Raw genomic sequence first — 24468 nt, 5'->3', positions numbered from 1 at the left:
CTATAATATACTGTATACTGTGTACTTCCTTGTGATAACTTATGTAATGGGAAATTATTTTTCAAACTGGGTGGCAGTGGACCCCAAACACATTTGGTCCCCCAAGTGTTGACTCCACAGGTACAGCCTAGGTTGGTTGTGGTATTGATAGATAATCTTGTCCACAACAGTTCCTCTGAAACCCTCCTCTGCTTTGCTGATTTCCACCACCAGAGGGAGTAATGCTGCCTTAATGAAACAATCAGACAAGGGTTCATGTGCTGTGAGATCACTAAGTAAATCCAGAACTTTCCAACATATAAATTAATGTTAATAATTCCTTGTGTTATTAGGGCTCTCACATTGAAGTAATGACAAAAAACAGCCTGTAATTAAGAGATCATAAAAGATTTTTTTTTTTTTTAACTTGAATGTTATTGCTTTATTAGAGTACATTTTCACCGAATAAACAAACAAAAACAAAACAGAACTGGAGTGTCACTGAGGGCATCCCAGTACGCATCCTAGCAGTCACCTGAAACACATGTTTTCCATGACCATCAAGAGATTTAGATAGTGTCTGACAGGTGACGTGAATAACTGATTATTTTGTTCCAATGCATTGTTCTGCCGGGAAACACTCCCAGAGATCCTGTGTCTATGCCTCGACGGGTCAGAGCCAAGTCCCATCCAAGGAGGCCCCACCTTGGATTAGGGGTACATCTGGGGTACCGGCACATCACAAGAATCCTTGAGCAGACTGGGACCTGGGTTGTACCTGAGCTTTTTGTCACGCTCCACAGGCCATTTGTAAACAGTTTTTGTAGTGTGGCATGGTGCATTTTTCTGCTGGGGGGCCACTGCCATTGGGGAGTACTGTTGCCATGATGGGGGGTACTTTGTCTGCATGCCTGTTGTACCGATGTAGATTTACTTTTTGTCTTAGGAGTGATGAAAAATTAGAGTATGTTCTTCCAACAAAATTCTTTCCACATCTGAAGCTGGTGGTTGTTTGCTGTATGTTGCATGTTAAACCAGTCCTCTTTTGGTAATTGTATTTTGCTTTCTTTCTCCCATTTGTCCCTACTGTGGATATATTTGATATTTTGATATCAAAAACATGGTACCAAAGTACTTGATTTCACTACTAAGAGACAGTTGTAGCAACTTTACACGTGGTAGCTTCACAGAGCACATTTACAGTGACCTTAAAGAAATGGTGATAAAGCACCATGTAGGATATTCAATTTTAATTTTTAACTTTTTATGACCAACAAAACAAGAACAACCTGCCACCTGCTATGTTGACTCTATTGTCTGCAATTGTTGATGTGTTGTTTTGTTGTTTTGCAGTGTTGTATGTGTTTTTAATCATCAGATAATATCAATCAGTCAACGTGTGAAGGGAAAAACGTCAGCAGATTGTAACAAACACAGGAGTGAGGTGTTGTGTGCCTGCTGACTGGTATCGGAGAGCGTGTGAGGTCAGGTCAGGTCCAGGCAGTTATAGACAAGGTAGATGAACAAAAATAGTGTCTGTCCCCAGCTACAGTGCTGTAAACAGATGTATGTATACCCACATACTAATGTCTAAGTCAGGGAGCGCCATAAGATAAGGCTCATGTGGTTACTTGTTCCATCCCAGCCAGCAGTGGTATGTGGGGCCCATGTGGGTAGTAAATGGGCTGAAATATAGGCCTTATATGGGATTGTTAATGGGTTCCATAATGGCCCCATGCCAATCGCCCACAAGGTGGGTTTACCTAAGTGATCCCCAGATAAGGTGCCCATTTTAGGCCCATACACAGTTGCTACACAGGTAGCCCTCGCATAACCCATATGGAGTCCACTTAGGTAAATCCACCAATGTGAGCAATTGGCATGGGGTCAATATGGAGCTCATGGACAATCCCATATAGGGCCCATTTTCCAGCCCATTTAGTACCCACATGGGCCCCACATACAAATGTTGGCTGGGATAAGTTTGCAGAAGTTCTGTCACTTTTAAGTTATGTGCTTCAAATGAAAATTCTGAACCAGAAGTGGTCAGACTGTCTCTGCAAGTTACTTTTGTTTTCATTTAAGATTCATCCATAAATCATTTTTTTGTATTCATTGATTAATTGTGTGTCAAATGTCAGAAAATAGCCAGAAATGCCCACCACCTATCTATACAAGGGAGTATTACCACTGCTTTCACACTTGTTTCAGTCTGGTGCATTCACACCTTATGTGCATATTAATATATATTAATACATATTAATATGCATGTGGGTGGCACTGTGGTGTAGTGGTTAGCACTGTCACCTCACAGCGAGAGGGTTCCTGGTGGGGAGCCCTTCTGTGTGGAGTTTGCATGTTCTCCTTGTGTCTCCTTGGTTTTCTCCAGGTACTCCAGCTTCCTCCCACAGTCCAAAGACATGCAGGTTAACTGGTGACTCTAAATTGTCCGTAGGTGTGAATGTGAGTGTGAATGGTTGTGTGTCTCTATTTGTCAGCCCTGTGATAGTCTGGTGACCTGTCCAGGGTGTACCCTGCCTCTCGCCCAATGTCAGCTGGGATAGACTCCAGCCCCCCCCCGTGACCCCCAACATTTTTTATGTCCAGTAAGGTTCAAAAGTCTGAGACCACCGACCAAGATGCTTCTATTTTGCAGTTGTTTCTCATAATAAATGATGATATCAGGCTGTCAATTTGAGCAAAAAGACAAGTCTTTGAAAAGTGAATATTAATTTCAGAATACCTTGTATTTGTTCCCCTTATGCTTTTATGACAGCATGCTCTTGAGCTGGCATGGACTCCACAAAGTTGGGCACAACCCCATGACCCATGTTATCCCAGCAAGATTTGACAATGTTTCAAAGGGCTTCTTGCGATGTCACAGAATGTTCCTCAGTCTTCAAGTGCCCCCATAAATGTTCAGTGAGGCTGAGATCAGGCAACTTGCAGCCTGGGAATCACACCATTACCCTCTCTGCCTCCTGAGCCACAACCAGTCAAGTAGCTCTTGCAAAGCGTTTCCATTTACTGCCCCCGTAAGAAACATTTAGTCTAGCGATAATTTGACACTGAGAGAACCCCTCTTTGCTGAGACTAACAATTTGACTTCTGCCACTTTCGCTTAGTTCTGATGCCACGTTTTTTACTATCACAATGCTACTCATGATTTACTGGAAACTTGAGGCACAGCCGTATTTAGACCAGGTGAACTCTGGCTGTGAGTTAAGTTACTTGAATGAACCTCAGATGAGCTCATCTGAACACATGCTTCAATGGAAGGGATACGACCAATGGTATAGTGGAGAGTATACGCAGGTATACCGGTTACACCCAGGGGTGTAGTAGTAGTTGATGAGGTGGATGTACTATGAGGCAGATGGGTAGGTTACCCAGGAGGAAGTGGATATACTCTCCTACATAATCCAATGACTTTTGGGCTGATAGGTGGGTATACTGTAGACAGCCAGAAAAAGGAGTGGGTATACCAGCGTCTACCCTCCACTACACCACTGGGTATACCCACCTCTTCTGGCCTTTTACAGTATACCCTCCAATCAACCAAAACGTAATTGGAATATATCCTCCTGAGACCTTGTGTCCTCCTCAAATAAGAACATCGCATTTTGGGTTTACTTGACCTTAAACTTCACTCCTGTTGTCCTCGTTCGTGGACACCTTTTTGTGCCATCTAGTGGTAGTAAGAGCACAATACACTAATCCAGGTAAAAACAAGATGGCAGCCATCTCTACCAACTCAGCCTGTAGCCAAAACCTGATCACATTTTATGGCAGAAACTTGTTTATTTATGATTATTAGTGTTTGTAGTTTGATTAGTAAGTACTCTTTTGAAGACATTGGGACTTTATCATCTTGTCTGAGGACATTGGGACTGTTTCATTTGAGGATACTGGGACTTTATTGTCATTGACAATATTTCGTTTTTTAGACTTATCAGATCCTACCGATTCCAAAGGGACAAATTAAAAATTGATACCAAACAAAAGTTCAAGTCTCAGGATGATATAGGAGAGAATACTTGGTAACCTACCCATCCACCTAGTAGCACACCCACCTCATGAACTACCACTATGCCACTGGACACAGGTAAGGGAAATCTGACCTTTTGTACAAAGCAGTTGAGCTCTCAGTGCCACAAATTTGATGCAGGATCTTAAACATTTCTTCTTCATTTTACATGTCATAACCTCTTAAAAGTTTCCTGATCCTCAAATGTTCTGCTTGTTTTCAGGTTTACGTGAAAATATCACAGATTTTCAGTGTGGTCTCAGACTTTTGGACTCTATTGTGTATTTATTTATTGTTCAGAATATGTCACAAGCGCTGCCGGGCAGTGACTGAACGCACGTACTGCACTGTGTATGTGTGTATCCAGCGTGCCGCGCTGTGATTTTCTATTGGTGCGCTTTAGGAGCTACGTGGCATCTGATTGGCTCTGCTGTGGGTGTGTGCTATTCACTTGTTTGACTGTTGTCCATCCTAATTGGCTGGTACGAGTTCCGTAAGTTATTGGTCGAGAATGTTCAGTTTTCTTCCTCACTATTGGCCGGCGCTGTTGTCATCACGCAAGAATGCGGAAGTCTAGTAGTCTACTGAGTCACCGTTGTGTCAGCTGATTCTTTCTGAGTGAGTAACTCGATTTATATTTTAAAACGAAGTAACTTCTGAATAATGTATCGTGTGTGACATGTTCTCACGCTGTCAGACTTGTGTTTTACGTGTGAACCTTGAGCCGCTGTGTCGTTTTCTGTTGGCAAATGAGGGACTTTGACAGGCGAGCCTGTAGTAATGTTGCTATCCGGCAGCTAGCATGATGCTAACGTTTGCAAACACCGCACACACACACGTACACTCACACGCACACTTTCGGTTTGTCAACTAGTCGCCTCCGGGTTCAGTGCCAGCATGTAGTGAGGCTGTCGTCTGCTTTCACTTTCACCTTACATGTGTGGTAACTTCATCCCTGTTATCATATGTTCACACCTGTTGTGTTCACGAGGCAAACAGCACCTGTTATTCACTGCTCTAGTGAGGCTAACAGTCTCACCGGCAAGGCTGGGAAATTCCAGTTTGATGGACTGGTTTTTAAGTGGAAAGAACCAGAGAATTCCCCCACTGAACTAGGAATGTATTTTATACTTATGAGGAAGAGAAACTGGTGCTGGAAATGTCATCCTAACCTCAGGGACAATGCACGTTGATCAACATCAGTGTCAATGTACCAGAGTTAGCTAAAAGGCTAGGTTACAACAGTTGTCTCTCAGCCTGGTGTTCAGTTGACCATTAAAAAAAACACAACATATAAAATAAGAACAAGAGTAAGCAAAACATGAACAGCCAAACAGGATGAAAAGCTTAAAGGAGTCATGCAGCGGGCAGTATTTTTCAGCCTGGACCTTATTTTCCCATGTATACGCCCTACCTAACTAATTGGAGCTACTTGAAATTGGTCCAGTATTGAGCGAGAGTGGTGCAGCTGGTTGCAGTGTAACCACTTGGGCACGATCAGTGTATCCATCGATCCATCAATCCATCCATTTTCATCCGCTTATCCGGGGACGGGTCGTGGGGATAGCAGGCTAATCAAAGCACTCAAGACCTCCCTTTCCCCAGCAACGCTTTCCAGCCACTCTTTGGGAAGCCCAAGGTGTTGCCAAGGCCCCAAGCGGCTCTACTCCGATGTTCTTTCGCGTCGAAAGGGGTCAGTTGAGGCGGTTCAGGTGTCTGATCAGAATGCCCCTTTGGCGTCTCCTGATAGAGACTTCCCAGGCATGTCCCACTGGTAGGAAGCCCTGGGGCAGACCCAGAACACGCTGGAGGGATGATCAGCTAAATGTGTTTGTTTTTGTCACTGACAGGCTCAAGTGTTATAATAAGTGTCCGGCAACATTATGGACAGGATCCCTACTGTAACAGACCTTTTTCGTTAAAGAGTAAAAACTTTTTGATTAACCCCGAAACCACTATCGCCATAATTACCAGACTGAGAGAGTTAGTGATTGCTGAAACAGTGGAAAGATGAACCAAGATGTTTTTTGTGAGTTTAATTTTGTTTCTGTTGACTTTGAAATTAGTGTGTTTTATGATGATAAAATTACTGATTATCAAGGTAGAGTCTGGTGGGTTTGGCGATGGCGATTTCAGGGCTTCTGATTAAACAAAAGGATCTTACTCTTTAACATAGAGGTCTATCTCAGTAGGGATCTTTTCCATAATGTTGTCAGAATAATAATCTGAGCCTGTCAGTGGCAAAAACAACCACTTTTAGTGGACGTACATTGACGGTGCACAATTGCCCATTAATGTTACGTTGCAGCCTGTTTAGTAGCTGCCAGCTGCAGTGCTCTCACTCAGCACTGAACCAATTTGAAAAAAATGTGTTCCCATTAATCACTCAGATACAGCAACATTTGAAAATACAGCCCCCGTTGAAAAATACCAAAGGCTTCACAGGCAATCATCACCTACACCCGAACAAGCTTCCATCACCCCTTTCCTCAGATGCCTAAACTTTATCTTTATGTCAAAGCCCATAGCTGTGTCCATAGTGTTGAATATTCAGAGTAACCCAAGCTGACACTGGATGCTTCCACAGATTCCCATTCTTTTTGCTTATTTCTTCATTGTATTAAAAAAAAGTCAAATTTAAACTGTATTTTATTTAGACAAAGTATTCTGAAGTTTGTCTTAAGAAAAGCGTAACTTTTGAGATGATTGTGGTGGTTTTGTTAAATGTAAAAAGGAGAAATGTTTTTGCACAGTAACAATTTTATACGCCTCAAAGTGATTTATCAAAACAATTATCATAATGCTACAGAAACCCAGGTATCAATAATAGCATAGAAATGTTTCACGCAATACTCAGTTCTATAGCTGATATGAATTGAAGGCACTCTGAGCAGCTGTAATTAAAATGGTCAGGTATGTATTGTTAGTTTAATGAATGAGTGATATGTACAGTGCACAGCAGCAGCAGCACTGGCAGCGTATCTGAAGGCAGGATTTGACATGCATAAGTATGCCTAATGCTGAGGAAGGTGTGGCACCTGGAATTAATAGTAACACTTCACCTTTTATATAGAGGTACACACCCTCCTGTCTACTGTGTGTTTGGAATCTGAGCGTTGTTTCCTTGACAAGACATTTAATTGTGTTTTAAAAAAAAAAAAAAAAGTAATAGTGTCACCGCCCAGGCTGCAGCCTCCAGTGTGTTATTTATTTTCACAGGAAATTCCTATAACTGGTGTTAGATTGATAAGGGAGAAGTCATAGCACAATGTGATTAGTGTTTTGAATTACAACCTGTTTTTTTCAGCTGATAAAAAGTCCCTAAAACTTTGGCAAAACAGACTGACAGACTGTGTGTGTGTGTGTGTGTGTGTGTGTCTGTCTCATTACTGTTTTGTTTCTGGGGAGAGAGACTAAACAAGATGAAAGAATTTTGGATTATATATTAGACAATGTACCCTCTTCCATGAGTTCATCCACCAAATGTGCCATGATGGAGAAAATAGCAATTTTGCTCACACACCTTGATAACCACAGTGATTAACAGTTCCAGGGGAGTTATTTGAGAAATAAAAGTTTGCACATATTGTAAAAATACAGATGAATATTATTCAAAAGCACTAATTGCATGGCTAACATGCAGCGCTGCGCGTTGATACCTCTCTAGAGCTGCTCAGCTTTAAGGGCCTTGTCATGCGTAACTTGTTTGGTCTGGACTTTCGGACTTTTCAGTTTAAGCCAAACCAAAATTACAGATGTGAAACCTCCCCTGGACCAAACAGCCAAACTTTGGTCAGACAAAAAGGGGTGGTCTCAGTCCAAGTCAAACTGAGCCATGGGTCAGGTTGTTTCTAGTGTAAAATGGACCAATCACAGGAAGTTCTTCCAATCTGGCTATTGTTAAAACCGGGAAAATAAAACATTATGCCAACGTATCAAAACAAAATGCTGTAGTAGCTGTTGTAGCACATGGGGAGAGCATACAAGAGGACGGAAGAGCAACACCACCTGAAGATCAAAAAACTGTGGCAGCTGTAACTGTGATAAGTACCAATAGGCTAATAGGTTTTCTAATTGGTGTTCTATTAGTTGAAATATACCAGCAGTATAAAACGGACTTCACCAAATCAGGACCAAATATAAAAGCATAATCCATTGTAAGGTAATGTTATGGTGTTTTTTTACCACATGTCGTATGCAAGTAAATGTCATCTTAATTAATACTAGTGAACTAGTGATGTATGCTTTCTGTGGTTTTATTCAAAGCTTATTTTAGAGCCAGTGTGGGCAGATGATCCAGAGAACACTATAGACACATTCAGTAGTTCACTGAAAGCAACGACAATCTTGCAAAGAAAATAAATCAGTATTCTTACTCAGATTTTCTGCTGCACTGGTGTACTGTAGGTTCTGGTGTTTAAAAAGAAAAGAAAAAAAAAAGCAACGTGATACATAGTATGCACTACTGTAATTGCATGGCTTTGTTAGGTTGCATGTAACGTTACTGCTTAACAAGTAAAATAAGGTACATTTCACATTGTATCGCTCATATGCTAAATGTTCACTATCGTGACATTACTTGAAGGAGCGGTGAGGCCCCGACCAGGTTAGATCCGCAGCATGATTTGCCATGGCGATCGAGCAAGGTTAAGACAGCCAACTTTGTAGGATTGAAAACTCTGGTTTTAGACTCAGTTTACCTCACTAACCCACTAATATGACTTTGTGGCACACCCCTCAGGTCTGGAGTGCAACTCAAGACCAAGTCCAAAGGTAGTTGAGTTAACAAGAATTAGACAAATTTCATAATACATGGCAAACTAAGTAGGGATGCACCGAAATGAATATTTGTGGCCGAAGCCGAATAAAATTAAACACTTGGCGGAATACCGAATACCGTTGTTTAGTTTTTCATTAGTTTTTGCAGATGAACCCCCTCCAGATTAGTGTTGTCATGGTACCAAAATTGGGACCCACGGTACGATACCAGTGAAAATATCATGGTTCTGAGTAGTATCACGATACCACAGCGAAAATGAGGCAGATGTGCCTTTTGTCATTTATAAAAAGATAAATCACTTTTCTATAATACATCAATGATAGTTCAGTGGAATAAATTACTTGTTGACTTATTCATACTTCAAAAACAGCATCAATAAGTGATTAACATAGGGGGGGTCAAAATAAAATAAATAAATAAAATAAAAATCAACCAGCCACCCTCCTCCTCTGACAAGTAAAGAGCAGTCCCTCCATAAGTAAAGAAGTAAAGAGGTTTGTGGACCGTTACCTGCCACAGAGAGAGAAATGTGAACGGCTCGTTTCTCCTCTGACACACCACATACCTGTGCACTGCCACGGCTCGGCTGTCCAGGTACTTTTGGGCAGTCATGACGCCAAGAAGAGGACATTATTGGAGCCGGACCTCTCCGTCGCTGGTAAGCCTTATCTTGCGCCGCGAAGTACTATGGCCGCCGAATTTGACAGGAATACATTCCTGTCTGTGTCTGTGACTCCCGTTCAACCCACAACCGGCGAGATTCGCCTTTCATTTCTGCTGCTGGTTGAAATCTGTACTCACACAGCTGAATGATTTATTTTGCTCGCACAAAACTATTTTTAGTCGCAAATGCGAGTGCAGTGATGGACGGAGTAAAACATCGGCACACTGACGACATTTTACTCCGTCCGTCACCGCACACTGTTTGATTGCGTTATCAAAACACACCGCTATTATTCGGCCTTGCTTTTCAGTTATTCCACCGAATATCGAATGTGTGTTTTTTTTGCAATATTTGGCCGAATATATTCAGTTACCGAATATTCGGTGCATCCCTAAAACTAAGCTAAACAGTTAAACCCTAGACTTATACATAGAGGCTGCAGTACAGTGCTTCAGCCCGTTGCTGCAATATGCATTTGTATTTGCTATTAGCCAAGCTAGCATGCTGTGCTTGTGTAAAACACAGCAGTGTTGGTTGAGAGACTGCAAACAGAGCAACCTGAGACCAAGACAATTCAGAGTCCAACAAGGCATGAGACCAAAACAAGTGCAAGACACCCGAAAAAGGGGTCTTGAGACTGGACGCCAGACCAAACCAGACTTGATTGCTACAGCCCTGGTTCAGATAGCATCAGGCACCTGTTTTACACTACCTGCCCAGAACCAACCTGCATACAAAGTGAGCAACTAGCATGTGAACATCTTAGCTTAAGATCCAGGAGCCATATTCACAGAGCGCCTAACTTAGCCTAAACATTTTTAGTAAGGAGTCCTAGCCTAGGAGTGATTTAGGAATGTTCTCAGTGCAACTCCGAGTAAGGAAGGGACAGAAACTTTTACCTTAGCGAGGAGGTGTGGTTGACCCTGTTGCTAGGTATGATGTAGTCTGGGGCTGTTTAGTGGCCGTTTTGGTAAGGAACCGGAACCAGGGCGAGAGAGACAGGATCCGGAATTCGATGGATGCGCCTTTCCGTCAAAATAAAAGCACCAAGCTAATAAAAATGCGGTGAAACTTTTTAATTTAAAGAATATAATTTACAAGAAAAGCCCCAAGCCATTAAGTTAAGCTTTTTCTTTTATTGTAAATCGATGGTGCACCAGAATTTAAAGTTTTACTTTGGTGAACACTTTTACTTTGGTGAATTTGGTGAATTCCGGATCCACTCTCTAGACCGGAACCAGAATCGAGACAAAATTCAGAGTGAATGGAAACCAGGCTCTTCACTTTATGTGAGGCTAGGTATGATGTACTTACTTAACAGGTGTGATTGGTTGCCACAGCCACACCCTTTTGTGAGCCTGCAAGATGTGGACACCCAGTGGAAATAAAATGAACTGCTGACTGTGAACGTGCTGTCATTGTTACTGTGATCACTCTGCTGATAGAAGGTTGAGACAGACCAAAGTCATCACTGCTGCACTGTTGCATTTTTCCAGTTTTTAAAAAATATCTTAGTGTTGTGATCATTTTATTTCTGGCGTTTTAGCATTATTGCGTTGGGTGGGAAATGTGTGCGTATCCCTAATGAGATCGACCACAAATATTATCCTTGCACAATCGAATACATAGCATTTCATTAACTCACTGTCATCCAGCGTTTGAAGAATACTTCTCTTACCTCTTTGTGTTTCCACCATTTTCTCCTCCGCTTAAGAAACTCTTTAACCTCTTAAAAGTTCTCCTCTCTGCTCCAAACAGTTTTTCACCTTAGGAGCTCTTTTAAAGGGGTAGTGCACCCAAAAATGAAAATTCAGCCATTATCTACTCACCCATATCCCGAGGGAGGCTCAGGTGAAGTTTTAGAGTCCTCGCAACACTTGCAGAGATCCAAGGGGAGAGGGGGTAGCAGCACAACTCCACCTAATGGAGGCTTACGGCGCCCCAGATTCAAACGTCCAAAAACACATAATTGAAACCACAAAATATCTCCATACTGCTCGTCCGTAGTGATCCAAGTGTCCTGAAGCCCCGACATAAAAAGTTGTTTGGAAAAACGTCATTTGAACTCTGTTTTTAGCCTCATTGTAGCCTGTAGCTCTAACTGCCTCTCTGTGCACCACATTCACGTGTGCGTGCTTGCACGACACCATGAGACATGGGCACCACGTTCGTGTGTGTTCACGTGCTTTCGCTGGTCTCACGCGCAAGTGCGCACACGTGAGCACGGTGCACAGAGAGGCAGTTAGAGCTACCAAAGCTACTTGGTGAATAACTATGTCTTTACAGGGACCTAGTCTTAAAGGAGCTATATGTAAGAAATCTAAAGCAAATAGTCGTAAAATCATCCTAATATGTCACAGAGACTAAGGAATAATGTTCATATAACATACTGATCTCACCGACAACAATAGTACAGCCAGAATATTTGCATTTAAAAAACATTTTTACAGTCCGCAAATCATGTTTATGTTTTGAATTTGTGTTTTGGCCTGTTGCGCCACCCACCGCTGTCTACCAGTCACACAGTCAGTAGAGTCTCAGCATCAGTTCCAGTTACGACTGAGCTACAGCAGCACGGCAAGCAGTATTAGCAGTGTCCCGGTACATAGCATTGGCAGCCGGCTCCTCCTCAGCTGTATCCCGGCAGCAGCGTTTGCAGCAGAGAAGCTGGACTTGCTCGAATGGTCCGCTGGAAAACCGAAGATCAAGGACGCGGCGACGCGGCCCTGCCACGGCAGCCGCCCGTGGGCAAACAAATCAGTCTCCAGCGTGCTGCTGTCCAGCAACCTCGAATCTGTAGGGGAGGGGGTCGGACACGACTCGCGGCAGTATTTTGAATTTGAGTGCAGTAACCGTTTTGGCCACATTCTTACATACAGCGCCTTTAACTTTAAGGTGAAATTCTAAGACAGCGTCTCAATTTTAAGAATGTTCGTAGAATTTTGTCACTAGGAGCAACTCTTAGTAGTAGCAAGCTTTGTGAGTATGGCCCCAGATCGGTTTCTCAGGGGTTGGTTGAGTCCAAATCCGGCAAACGAGTAAAGTCAATATTGGACCTACATTCATCGGATGGCAAGAAACACAACCACAGTCAATTGCAAGTGAACATGTTAGCCATCACAATATAAGACAATGATATAGCAGGTTGCGCTGAAGTTCTTCTGCCACCAAGTGGCCAAATCATCAGTTAACGCAGCTTTATTAGTTTGATCTCTCGACGTCCTTTACTTGATCGTTTCTCTGCTTAATTAGTGTGTTTGTTAACTTGCACCTCGTTACATTTACTTTGTCAGTTCTTTTTCTGTAGTTGAATTATCTGACACTATACTTTTTGTTGAGTCAGTAGGTGACTCATGTTGCTCAGAGTGTGGTATTGTGCTTTATTGAAAGCAATTATGACGGGTTGCCTACGTGTGGTGGTTTCAGCATTCACGTCCAATTAGCGATGAAAGCCATCACTTTTGATACAATGAGTCACAAGTGGAGTCGAGTGAAATGTGGACAGTCCGTCCTCTGTAGTACGGCTTCTTTCACTTTGAGAAGCCTGGCACTAAGAGAGTGGGAGGGAAAGAGAGTAAGCAATAGAGACAGAGCGAGGGAGGGAGGGAGGAAGGTATGTCATGCACTGGATTACAACCAGTGTGTGTTTGGGAGACGAAGACTACTGCTACTCTGTTGGGTATTGAGCTTTAACTCAACCTTTCAAAGTAGTTTCAAGGGAAAGTTTGTGGTGAACAGATTCAGCACTTTGTACAGGTAAGAGAAGTCAACTTTGGGAACAGTGTTTTGTGAGTTGAGAGTAGTAATTTTTTCTTTTTGTGGGGCTGTGTGCAAAAGGGGGTGTGTCTGGAAAAAAAAGAAGTGTAGGGAAGTGAGCACCGAACAGCAAGAACTTTGATCCAGTTTAAAGTTGTGTCCTTGTGTCCACTGTGTTTAAGTCTAAACAGAAGGAAGTGAACACTATGTGCCTGTTTTGTCTTGCTGCCTGTGTGTGTTACTCTCTTATTAAACCGAGCTTCCTGACTCTGCTTGTATATACACAGGAAGAGCAGGCAGTGCAATATCAGAGTGTTACTTTTCATGACAGTCATTTAAGTGTTTGCACAATGTTTCACTTCATTGTCTTGCTTTATTGTGTGCAGCCATGGTTCAGATATCCAGTGTTAGAGTTAATTTCAGTTTCAGAGGTCCACCTCAGTGTGCCCCTTCTGGAGCACCTTGCTGTGTGTTAGGTGTGTGTGGTAGAGTTGTGAAGTTTGTCCTAATTTGCCATCCACACCTCCAGTTATCTGTTTGGCTGCTCACAATCTGATGAGGAATGTTGAGTTTGCATTTCCTGTAAATCAGAGTCTCTCCCACAGGTCAGGTCGGGTCAATCTGCTCCAAGGTTTCCAGACTTCTCACGTGTGCTTGCACGCCTGTCTGCAGCAGTGTGTTTGCATTCATTTGATCTGATTTATAGAGAGTACTCCTTGTCCCAAGTTAACCATTGCTCTTTGTGCAACACAGTCTTGCGAGAGGTGTTGCATTGTGGGGATTTTGTGGTGGATTTTGTGGTGAATGATAAAAATGTAAAGTAAATCCAGGCTTTTCAAAAATAAGATGTTTTGATTTTAGCTTTCATTCTGCTTGTTGTACTTTAAACCAAGGAAGCTTTGGTTTTTGGAATTCAGCCGTTTACGCAATCACACACACTCCGCAACCGCCCACACACACCCAGTGTCTGAAGGTAGTGTGTTTTATGTTGGCAGGAACCATCACTGGCACGGCAGAGCCCAGTAGACAGGAGGAGAGGGAGGGATCTGAAGAGGAGTGCCCAGACCGACTGTCTACAGCACTGGCTGACAGCATGGTGAGCCAATCACACTGTATACTGTTTATATCTGCTGTAGAGTCCTGACCTACTCTTAAACGAGTGCTGCTCTTAACTCCCAACATGCTTTCTGAAGGTAAAATAGCAAGACTTTTTCTCCTTGACACAGGAAATGGCACCTAACACCTTCAGGCCTGAATAGAGCACAATGTGGCGCAACATGTTTAATGACAAAATGCGCAGCTCAAACTTTTGCCACTTTATAAACTTGCCAGATGTGCCTTAGGGCTGTACAAATGATTGCGCAATTTTTTGTTGTCACACAGCAGTTACCATATATGATACTTTATAATATTGGCCCATCAGAAATCAGAAACTTCGACTTCAGTAATGAAGTAAGGTAGTCTGCTCTTGTTTATAAAATGTATGTGCAATAAAAAAAAGTGTTTATGAGATCATGATATAATAGACAAATACTGATTAGCATTGCTTTAAAAAAAGGACAAATGTAGCATCACAGACATCGGGTAAGGCTCCTCAAGGCAACGTTTTGGAGTGGGGAGCCTGTGAGGGATCATATTATCGTAGCTGCCTTAGACCCCAATCAGACAGAGCGCATTTTGTGCACCCATCTTTGTCTTAACCGCGATTTTGCTGTGAACTAAACTCACAGATCTGTACCTTAAAATCTGTTTAAAAATAGACAGGTGGAGGGAACTTGGAGAATGGAGATCTGTGTGTGTACATGAGACTCTCAGTCAGAGGAGAAATCACAGGGAGTACCACCAGCTGGTCCAGGAGCTGTCCAGGAGCTTTGCCTGGATGATGGTCGGTTGAAGGCGTATTTTTGGACGAGTTTGACAATCTGCTGTCAACTGTCGGGCCTAACTACAGATGGTAAAATGTTAGAAAGTAGTTGAGGATGGGCCGCCCTGTAGCTTACCTGATAGAGTGGGCGCCCCATGCACTAAGGCTACATCTTTGCCGTAATGGCAGCGGGTTTCAAATCCAACCCAATCCTGTCAAAATGAAGGCTAAAAGCCAAAAAAAGGCTATAATTTGTTTAGTGTGTCTTGCAGCTTGCCTAGGTCCTCAGAGAAAGGGGGCTAACGTTAGTTATGCTACCATGTGTTGTCATTGCCACTAAAGAAGGCCCGCTTCTCATTTCATCTGATTGGACAATGGAGGGAAAAGGGCAATAACACTGGGCACTTCATTTCACTCTGAGTGGAAGTTTTTTTAAGCTCTAGATGTTCAAAGCGCTCTGGCAAAAAAGTGAGGTGCTTAGCAAGACAAAAGCAGCGATCAAGATGCTTTTTTTGAGAACAATTGCACGGGATGCCCTGGTAGCTCACCTGGTAGAGCCTGCACCCCATATAGGCAGAGTCCTTAGCAGAGGTCCAGGGTCGAGTACGAGTGCAGCCCTTTGCTGCATGTCCTCCTCTCTCCCCCCCTTTCATACTACCTGTCCTGTCAAATACAGGTCAAAAAGCCAAAAAATAAATAATTTTTAAAAAGCCTACCCAGGCTGCTTGAAGGCACTCTCTCTGATCGGGGCCTTACTCTGACTCCTGCTGGTTCTTCATGGTCCCTGCACAGATGAATCAACAAGTATGCAAATAAATAATAACAATTCAGCCATAGTCAGCACTCAACAAGGATTTTTGGAACAGCAATTTGAGTAAATGAAAGTAGACTGTCCTCAGGCAGCATCCCTCTTCTCCGCAGTAGCAGTTTCCTCAGCAGGGTTACGACTTTATTGCATTGTTTGTTTCATTCAGGAACGTGCCCCTGCATCAGTTAAAGTGTTGCAGATGTTACCAGTCTTTGATGTAACTGCCTGCCACGTGTCTCATGTTTAGTTCTCTGTTTTGGAGCACATCCACAACCTTTTGACCTTAAGATCGCACGGAGAAGCTCATATGTGACATTTCAAAGTATTGAATGTGCATGTCCTAAAGCACCGCACTGAACTGCAACATGCATATTCAGTGACATTTGTACTGAATGTGAACCTTGGCTTAATCGCCAAAATGTGAAATAAAATGTTTGGGCTGTGGTTGAGTGGCGAAGCTGTCCACCTCAAGATGACCAAGGTATCCCTCTGTTAGAGTAAGTACTAAATTTGGATCTCGCCCTCTAGTGGATGCTGCTGTCTGTTCAGCTCTGACGCAAAACTAAGACTAAATGTTTTTTGTATTATGTAACATTGTCATGAAAGTAATTGCTGCAGGTAGATGGAGGAGTAATTGTGCTGCTTCAAGTTGTTTCATGCACTTGTGTCTGATTCAGAGTGTTTCTTTTGGAATGCTGAGTCTCAGGTTTTTCTCTACATGAGACAAGCAGTTGTTTGTCTAATCATGCTGAAGTCGGGGTCCGTAAGGTTGTAATTACACTAAAGCTAGCGTAGCAAATAGGACGTGCACGATGCAAGACTATTTATAGGTCACAACTCTACTTACATTTTAGAAGAGCAATGCAAGCTGTGCACTTTATTTTTAGCTAATTATGAAGTGTATGTGCTGCGATGACTTAACCAGTGTTTCCAGTTTATTTGACTGAAGCACTCCATTTCTCAGAGCTTAAAGGGACAGTCACCCCAAAACAAATATTTCTCAACTTACCTGTGGCGCTGGTCATTAATCTAGATTGTTTTGGTGTAAGTTGCCAAGTGTTGGAATTATCAGCCACGGAGATGTCTGCCTTCTCTCCTGTATAGTGAAACTAGATGGCACTCGACTTGTGGTGCTCAAAACACCAGAAATATACATTTGAAAAACTCAACAGCAATGTCTCTTTACAGAGATCGTGACCAGGTTACTCAAGATAATCCACAGACCAGTACCTACTAGTAGAACCGTTTAATTCTGTTCCATTTTTCCATACCTCAGTTGAGGTACAGTACCTAGCTCACTAATCCGATACCAAAGGTGGAGCTAGAAACACTGTAGTCTGTTTATTGGTCAATAGAGAATCAACACCCTACAGTGGTCTGTAACTACTGTTCATATAGTGGTAACTTTACACACATTAGTCAACAATAACCATAACATGAAAGGATGTTTTGCTGCCTTTCCATCTTTAGCAGTCAACAGTCAACAGCTACAGACTTAAAAAAAATAACTTAATTGACTGTGCCCCTTAAAGTGTACCGACAGCAGCTACTTGCAACTTTAAGGGTTGAATATGTTCTTCATTTTATTCAATTCATGAGTTGATGTCACGAATCAATCAACACACCCTGTCTCTGCTCTGAACACTCCAACCTGTTCTTTTATGCTCTGAAAATCTCACACAACCCTATTCTGTAGATGACCAGCAAGGTGCAGACATTTCTCTGCATTATTGGTGTCTGGTATCAACTGCAAGTCTGCAACTACGTAAAAGAGTACTGTGTGATGGAAACTCAAAACAGATCTATGGCTTAGGTATGTGTCATGGGTTACGTACTGTTCTGAGGGTACTATATCAAGAGTGTGTGGTGGAAATGCGGCTTGAACTAGCTCAGTGGTGCTAGGTGAGCTAGCAGTAGATGCACTCTTCCTTCTGTGCAGTGATACAATTGGTGGGTGTAGTTCGGTAGAAAGAAAATAGTTCCTGGATCAAACTGCTCACAACAAGGTCTGTGGATTTTCTCAAGTAACTGGATCATTATTTCTGGAAAGAGACATTGCTGTTGAGTTTCTCAAATGTATTTTTTTGACTCTTTGAGCACCACGAGCCGAGTGCCGTCTAGTTCCATTATATTGGAGAGAAGGCAGACATCCCTACGGCCAATATCTCCAACAACTCACACCAAAACAATCTAGATTTATAAATAACACCATAGGTCAGAGGAAAAACATGTATATTTTAATTTGGGAGTGAACTGTCCCTTTAAAATAATTGCATGAACATATAGGTCTAATCATTGTACTGTGGATATTATATGTCTCATCAGCAATTTTAGCATAGAATATGGTAAATAATGTATGTTATAATATACTTTTTTAGAATTAATAGCACCATTATACTTTTTAATTGCACATTAGGACCTGTCACTTTGCTGTTTCTCAGTGAATGCAGAGTAATTGTCCCTCAGCCGGGATGGACAGTGCTTTAAGAGAGGGTAAGCAGTGACCACATGAGTGACAAAGTCCTCTTGAAACTAATGGGCGCAGCTTTTATGGGACAGAAATAGGAAGTGTAACAGGAGGATGTGTGTCCCGAGGTTCTGGTCAACTGGGTCCACAGAATGCCACCGTGGCCAGCTGCCCAGCTCTCAGCCTTTTTATGGGACACACAGTCGAGCTCTGGGCTTAATTGATGGCGGGGCTGATGAACAAATAATGTGCCCACCAAGGCGCGTAAAATGAGGATGCAGACCCCTGTTAGTCCTGGGCTAGTCCTGTGTTAAAGTTCAGTTTCATACAATTCTGAAAGGCATCTTTTCATTGACCTGGGGCTACTCCTAATAGTTGACCAAACCAATGAGTCTTACCAAACCTCAAACTCCATCCAGGAGCTGAGACTTGTCGATGTCATGCTGCCCATGGTCATCACTGTGAAGAGATGGCACTTGTTGCTGCGTGATGATGACAGCACAACTGCCTAAGTACTGAAGAGGTAACTAACGGAAGAAACTGACATGAGATTGGAGCTCACAGAGTCTCGAGACCAACATATATCTAAGGTGCTGTCCTAGACCCACGTTTTAAGACATCTTAGAGTACTCTTCTACATCACTGCAACAGTTCAATCACTGGAGATCAGCAAAACCCATATTTGAAGTTAGAAGAATATTTCACCCCCGAAAGAACCATTTGTATATCAGTTATTCATCCCACTTTACGTTGACTTTGTGAAGCAAACTTTGTTTTTCCCACGTCTCCACGATGAATGAAGCGTCCAAAAACTGAAAAAGTTCTTCATGTACTGCAGTCATAGGGGACCATGTTTTACAACAGCAAAACTATACCAAAACATCAGTTTACAAACTCCCACAACTCGTGCAGTATAATCTAAGTCTCATTTATTCAGTTGTATATCTCCCAAACAGACAGTGCTATCAGATGGGAAACAGAATTGAAGCTGAAATTTCTATGCTCCTTTCAAAGCCAGACTCCATTGACAAAAACAGTAATTTTACCTCACTGAACATGGGAGGTGCTGGTCTACTGCTGCCTCGATCAGTTAGTTAGTGTTTGTTTTTGTTTGACTTTGATGAATCCAAACTAACCCTTTAAAACTCCAAAGAAACACAATAACTCAAATAAACTAGCTGATCGAGGAAGTGGTAGACCAGCAGCTCCCGTATCCAGCAAGGTAAAATTGCCATTTTTGTCAGTGGAGTCTGGCTTTGAAGAGAGCATAGGTAAGTTTTATTTTCAGTTTCTCATCTCCCTATCAGAAAGGGCTGCCTTTTTGGGAAGTGCTGAGCATGCGACTAGATAAATGAGACTTGGATTATGCTGCACAAGTTGTGTGTGAGTTTGTCAACAGATGTTTTGATATAGTTTTGCTGATGTTAAATCAGGTCCTCTTTGACTTGACTTAAATTCTGCATTACTTTTCTCCATTTTTGGATTCTTCGTTCAATGTGGAGTCTTAACACAGGGTGAGTTATTGATATACAAATGGTGATTTGGGGGTGAAGTGTTCCTTTAAGTTACTCTATGATGGGCAGATACACAGACATTCGTAATATTTGTACAACATGAATAAGCAGTTGTTATTTTTAGGAGTATGGTGTAAAACTATAATAGTAGGTCATTTGTAAGTTGCTGTGTGGCCACAGCTAATGATATTTCCGTCTGTCCTCAGTTGTTGTTGATCTAAGGGTTGTTTTCTCAGGTGGGATGTGAGACATTTGTTCCAGCAGTTTGTTCCACAGGTAATATGAGCCCTTTAATCCTTCTTGTGAAGCCGCGTTTAATTGCTTCCCAGCCTCCGGCTTTTTCACTGAAACAAAACGGGAAGTATTGAGTTCATACTGTTGTCCACTCACGCTGCGGTATTGTTCGCCGGATAATGCAAGCATGGAAACGAGGACAATGGGGTTGTTTTACCCTGTCCTCAGTACCCAGGATGCATTGTAATGCTACCTTGGTGGGGTTGTGGGGAACACCATGCAAAGATGGGTGTTCCTGTGTCACTGCCCCATATGATGTTACCTGCTTACATAAGGATTACATCACCTGTGTGTGTGCTTGTTTTTAAACGCACTGACTGGACACCAGTAGCTTGCAGCGAGGGTTGTAGTTGGAGTCAGAGGGTTCATTCCAGGTTGTTGTTGTTAATGATTTGACTGCCGTGCTCCTTGAGGGACTTTGGCTTCTAGCACCGTTTGACCCTGCTCTGGTTCCTGACGTCTGGCTGTCAGTGTTTGGTTTCCTTTTCTTTCTTTTCATTCAATTCAAATCGTAGTAACTTTAATGTTTTGTTCAGTGCTGAATGTGTTTTTTTTTAATACAGCCTGTTACCCAGAACTGTATGTTAGGAGTGTTCTGATACACAGTTTTGGGTGGTGACACTTGTGGTCTGCATATTGGACACCCTGTGTTTGCTTGTAATGCATCATATTGAAGGGATAGTTTGGATATTTTGAAGTGGAGTTGTATGAAGTACTTATCTATAGTCAATGAATTACCTGCAGTGGATGTCAGTCGACACAACCCCAGTTTGAAGCAGCAGGCTGGAGTGCGTCATAGAAACTAGGTAATGTATAGCTGTGGAGGGGGGAGCAGCAAAACTGATTTTAGTCACCTAAAAATAATCAATATCACTTTCAGCATATGCTTTATTTGGAATATTTTCATCGCTTCACCTTGCTGTCAGACAATGATTTCCAACGGGGAAATAAAACTGTGATGTAGCTCTCTTTAAAGCCAGACTCCATTGAGAAAAACAGTGATTTTAACATTGTTTTACACAGGAGCTTCTGGTCTACTGCACCCTCAATCAGTTATTTCTTGTGTGTTTTTGTGTGACTTTGGCAGTGAAAAGAGTTAGTTCAGATTCACCAAAGTCACATGATCACACTAGCTAAATGATTGAGGCAGGAGTAGACCAGCAGCTCCTCTGTTCAGCGAGCCAAAATTACTGTTTTTCTCAACGGAGTCTGGCTTTGATGAGAGCATAGATGGGGAACTAAGCCTTTCACAGATTTCCCATTGGAACAGGGTGTCTGATGGCAAGGTAAAGCGGTGAAAACACTCTCAATAAAGCACACTTACACTTAATCTGATATTGATTTTTTTTTTTTTTTGTTAAGGTAGATAAAATATGTTTCATTGCTGCCCATGTCCACAGCAGTACATTGCTTAGGCCCTGTGTCGACGCTTCTGCATGCTTCTCCAAACTGGTGGCGTGCCGACCGCCATCTACTCATTCAACTCCAATTTGAAAAATCCGAACTATCCCTTTAAGCTTAATCCTGCTTTAGGATAAAAGGCCAGAGTTGTCACAGCTAACTGCAACAAAACACTTCTTACATAGAGGACACAACACAGAAAATTGCAATCATTTTACCCACAAAAAGACTGGAATTGGTTTGAAAACACGTGTTGTAGACTGCAGTTTGCTGAATAGTTACAGGTTATTGCTTATATGGCTTTGTTAAAGTCCAAAAAATAACTGCATTTAAAGACACCTAAAACACAAATGTGCAAATATTTTCTGGAGTTTGAATAGCTCCATATAGACGCCTAATGCCTCATGTATTATTCATATCCTACTTCAATAGCAGTGTGTCAACATGTGGGCTGACACTCTGTGTTCGTGACTCGCTGCCCTCCTTTCCTAAAATAAAACCTGAGACACAAGAGGCCAAATCTGGCGCTCACTTTTGCAGGCAGCTTGGGTGGAGCTGGGCGGACAGAGAGAGGGGGGTATTTGAAGCCCAGTGTTCGGACTGTGGGCCCACTTGTCATGACTAAAGTGTCCATCTATCCAGCTTTTTTTTCCTGGATGAATGTGGATACACTGGGAAATGATTTGAAAGCTGTACACTTTCAAAGATTTAGTGTTAAAAACATAAAACAACAACACTCTTTCATCTTAGCATAGTTGAATGACATGCCTGCTGAGTTTATACTAACAGTCTGAATAAAGACTTCAAGAATCTTGTTTTATAGTCTCGGTAATCTCATCAAGAGAGAGCCTCTCTCACTTCCAAGCCTGATGAGGCTGCACTTGTCCAGGATATGAAGTCTCAATCACTGGGATTTTGCCAAAGAAATAAACACATCACACTAAGTTAGTTGCTGAGCGATTTCTCTGTCACACATCACAAGACAGAGGAGCTGGCATGGCTTCTACAGAGTGCATTTTTCTTTCTCGTAAAGCTGGCGCGTTCGAGCTTAAGTGCAATGCATAATACTTTATTTCACTTCTCCATTCCGCTTGAGCATAATAAATGTAACGGGTCACAGGTTTTCCACGTGACATGAAAGTGATTCTTGGCAAGGTTCTGCTTGATTTGTGGAAGTGCGTTTAATAGTTCAGAATCCATTTACCTGATGAGATTGAAGTCATACTGCACACAAGTACAATGCGTCATGCCTCCTGCAGCAATGAGGCTCTCCCTTCTAATATATTGCCATACTAAAGTATGATAGATTTAAAGATGATTTGACTAGGCAGTAAGAAATGATGCAACCGAATCGCCAGAAAAGGGTTGGCATTGTACATTTCTCCAAACCAAGGATATATCACATTTGCTTGTTATTATGTAGCAGATTCGTTGAAACTTTAGTGCTGTGGTTGACTTTTTGCTCTAAAATATGCAGTTTGGGAGACACAATCCCTGCTAGAAATGCCAATGATGTCTCTGAAAAAACAACTGCTTTTCATGCCTAAAAAGCTGCTTGAAGCACAGTCACTGGTCCCTAAAGAAACACCCATGTTTGGTGCATAAAAAGCCATGGAAACAGCGATGACTCACTTAAAAAGAAATTAAAAATGTGGTTCTGTCTTGAACAGTGGTCTGCAGCTTGGCAGGCGTCTCACCAAGCTGTCATGCAATGGGTATTGTTTTTAAATTTAATTTGGATGTGCTAAATAGAATATAATAACCTAATATAACGTAATTCTTCTGAGTCCAACATGTTGATAGATGTTATAGAATAAGCTAATTTTCCCACTGGATGTTCTGCTTGCAGCTGGACCCATGATATCTAAAATTGACGCAGAATTGAAGATGAGCAAAGAATGTTTTGCAGTGTATCTTGGGGAAAAATGAGTGTGTCTCAAATGAGAAAACCAAACAGCCAAATAATATTCAAATCAGAAACTGAAGCACTTACAGATAGAGTCAGCTTCCATGTACAATACTCGCCAATGGACTTTAATTTCTGTCTTCACTGGGCGACTGTGGCTCAGGAGGTAGAGCAGTCGTGGTTCGATCCCCTGCAGTTTAGTTGTTGAGGTGTCCTTGGGCAAGATACTGAACCCCGAATGCTCCTGATGGCTGTGCCATCTGTGTCTGGTTATCACTTCTGATGAGCAGGTGGCACTTTGCACGGTAGCCTCTGCCACCAGTGACTAAATGTGTGTGTGTGAAAGGGTGAATGCTGGTTTGTGTTGTAAAGTGCTTTGAGTGGTTACTTGCAAGACTTTTTCTTTGGCACTTTTAGTTGCGCCAAGTCAAACTATGCTGCGTTGATTTGTGTTTCCACTATCAGTTTAAACGTGCGAGTTTTGCCTGAGATGGACCATCTCTAGGGTCAGGCCAGAGGTTTGTCACAATACTGGAATTTCAAACTAGAATACTTTAAGAACTATCATTTTTCTATACCATTTTCAATAACACAATAAAATATTTGACATTGAGGGTATAAAGTTTAAATGTTGTATTAAAGGATAAATAGAAACAGGCTATAACATGACAGCGATGACTTTTCTGTCTTGGTAAGTAGCAGAGAATAGCAGAAGGACTGTGGTAAACACTAACAATAAGAGAGAGCAGGAAAGCTCATCTCAAATCACCTCTAAAAAACAAGAGCCTAGGCTATCTGTTTGGGCGAGTGAAAATATGCTGGCAGTCTAGACATGGGGTTACACCGATGGGGCAGACAGGAAAACAGAAGAACGTTTTGTTGGGTCACAAGCGCGTCATCGGTTCAAGACACACCTTCAAGCAGGTACCCCTGTTGTATAGAGATGGAGATCCCTGCAGCGCTTGGCTGACGCACAAAGTCAAACCAAGCCAGCACGTGTGCATGGAA

General features: G+C 42.2%; 1 protein-coding gene across 3 annotated transcripts in view; it reads left to right on the top strand.

Annotated features, from left to right (window-relative positions):
- The first annotated feature begins 4546 nt into the window (after positions 1–4546).
- mtmr4 (myotubularin related protein 4) overlaps positions 4547–24468 on the top strand; it is a 67750-nt gene continuing 47828 nt past the window's right edge. For 2 of the 3 annotated variants that reach the window (XM_078172379.1, XM_078172376.1), the window contains exons 1-2: positions 13068–13206; positions 14202–14302. In XM_078172379.1, coding sequence (XP_078028505.1) covers positions 14300–14302 — 3 coding nt within the window. In that variant the 5' untranslated portion in view covers positions 13068–13206; positions 14202–14299. Of the gene's footprint in view, positions 4625–13067; positions 13207–14201; positions 14303–24468 lie in introns of those variants that run through there. The other variant, XM_078172378.1, reaches the window with a different exon arrangement.

This window comes from Epinephelus lanceolatus, chromosome 11 (assembly GCF_041903045.1).
Source record: "Epinephelus lanceolatus isolate andai-2023 chromosome 11, ASM4190304v1, whole genome shotgun sequence".
Classification (NCBI taxonomy): Eukaryota; Metazoa; Chordata; class Actinopteri; order Perciformes; family Serranidae; genus Epinephelus; species Epinephelus lanceolatus.
The sequence above is the reverse complement of the archived record's forward strand: the minus strand, read 5'-3'. Positions and strand labels throughout refer to the sequence as shown.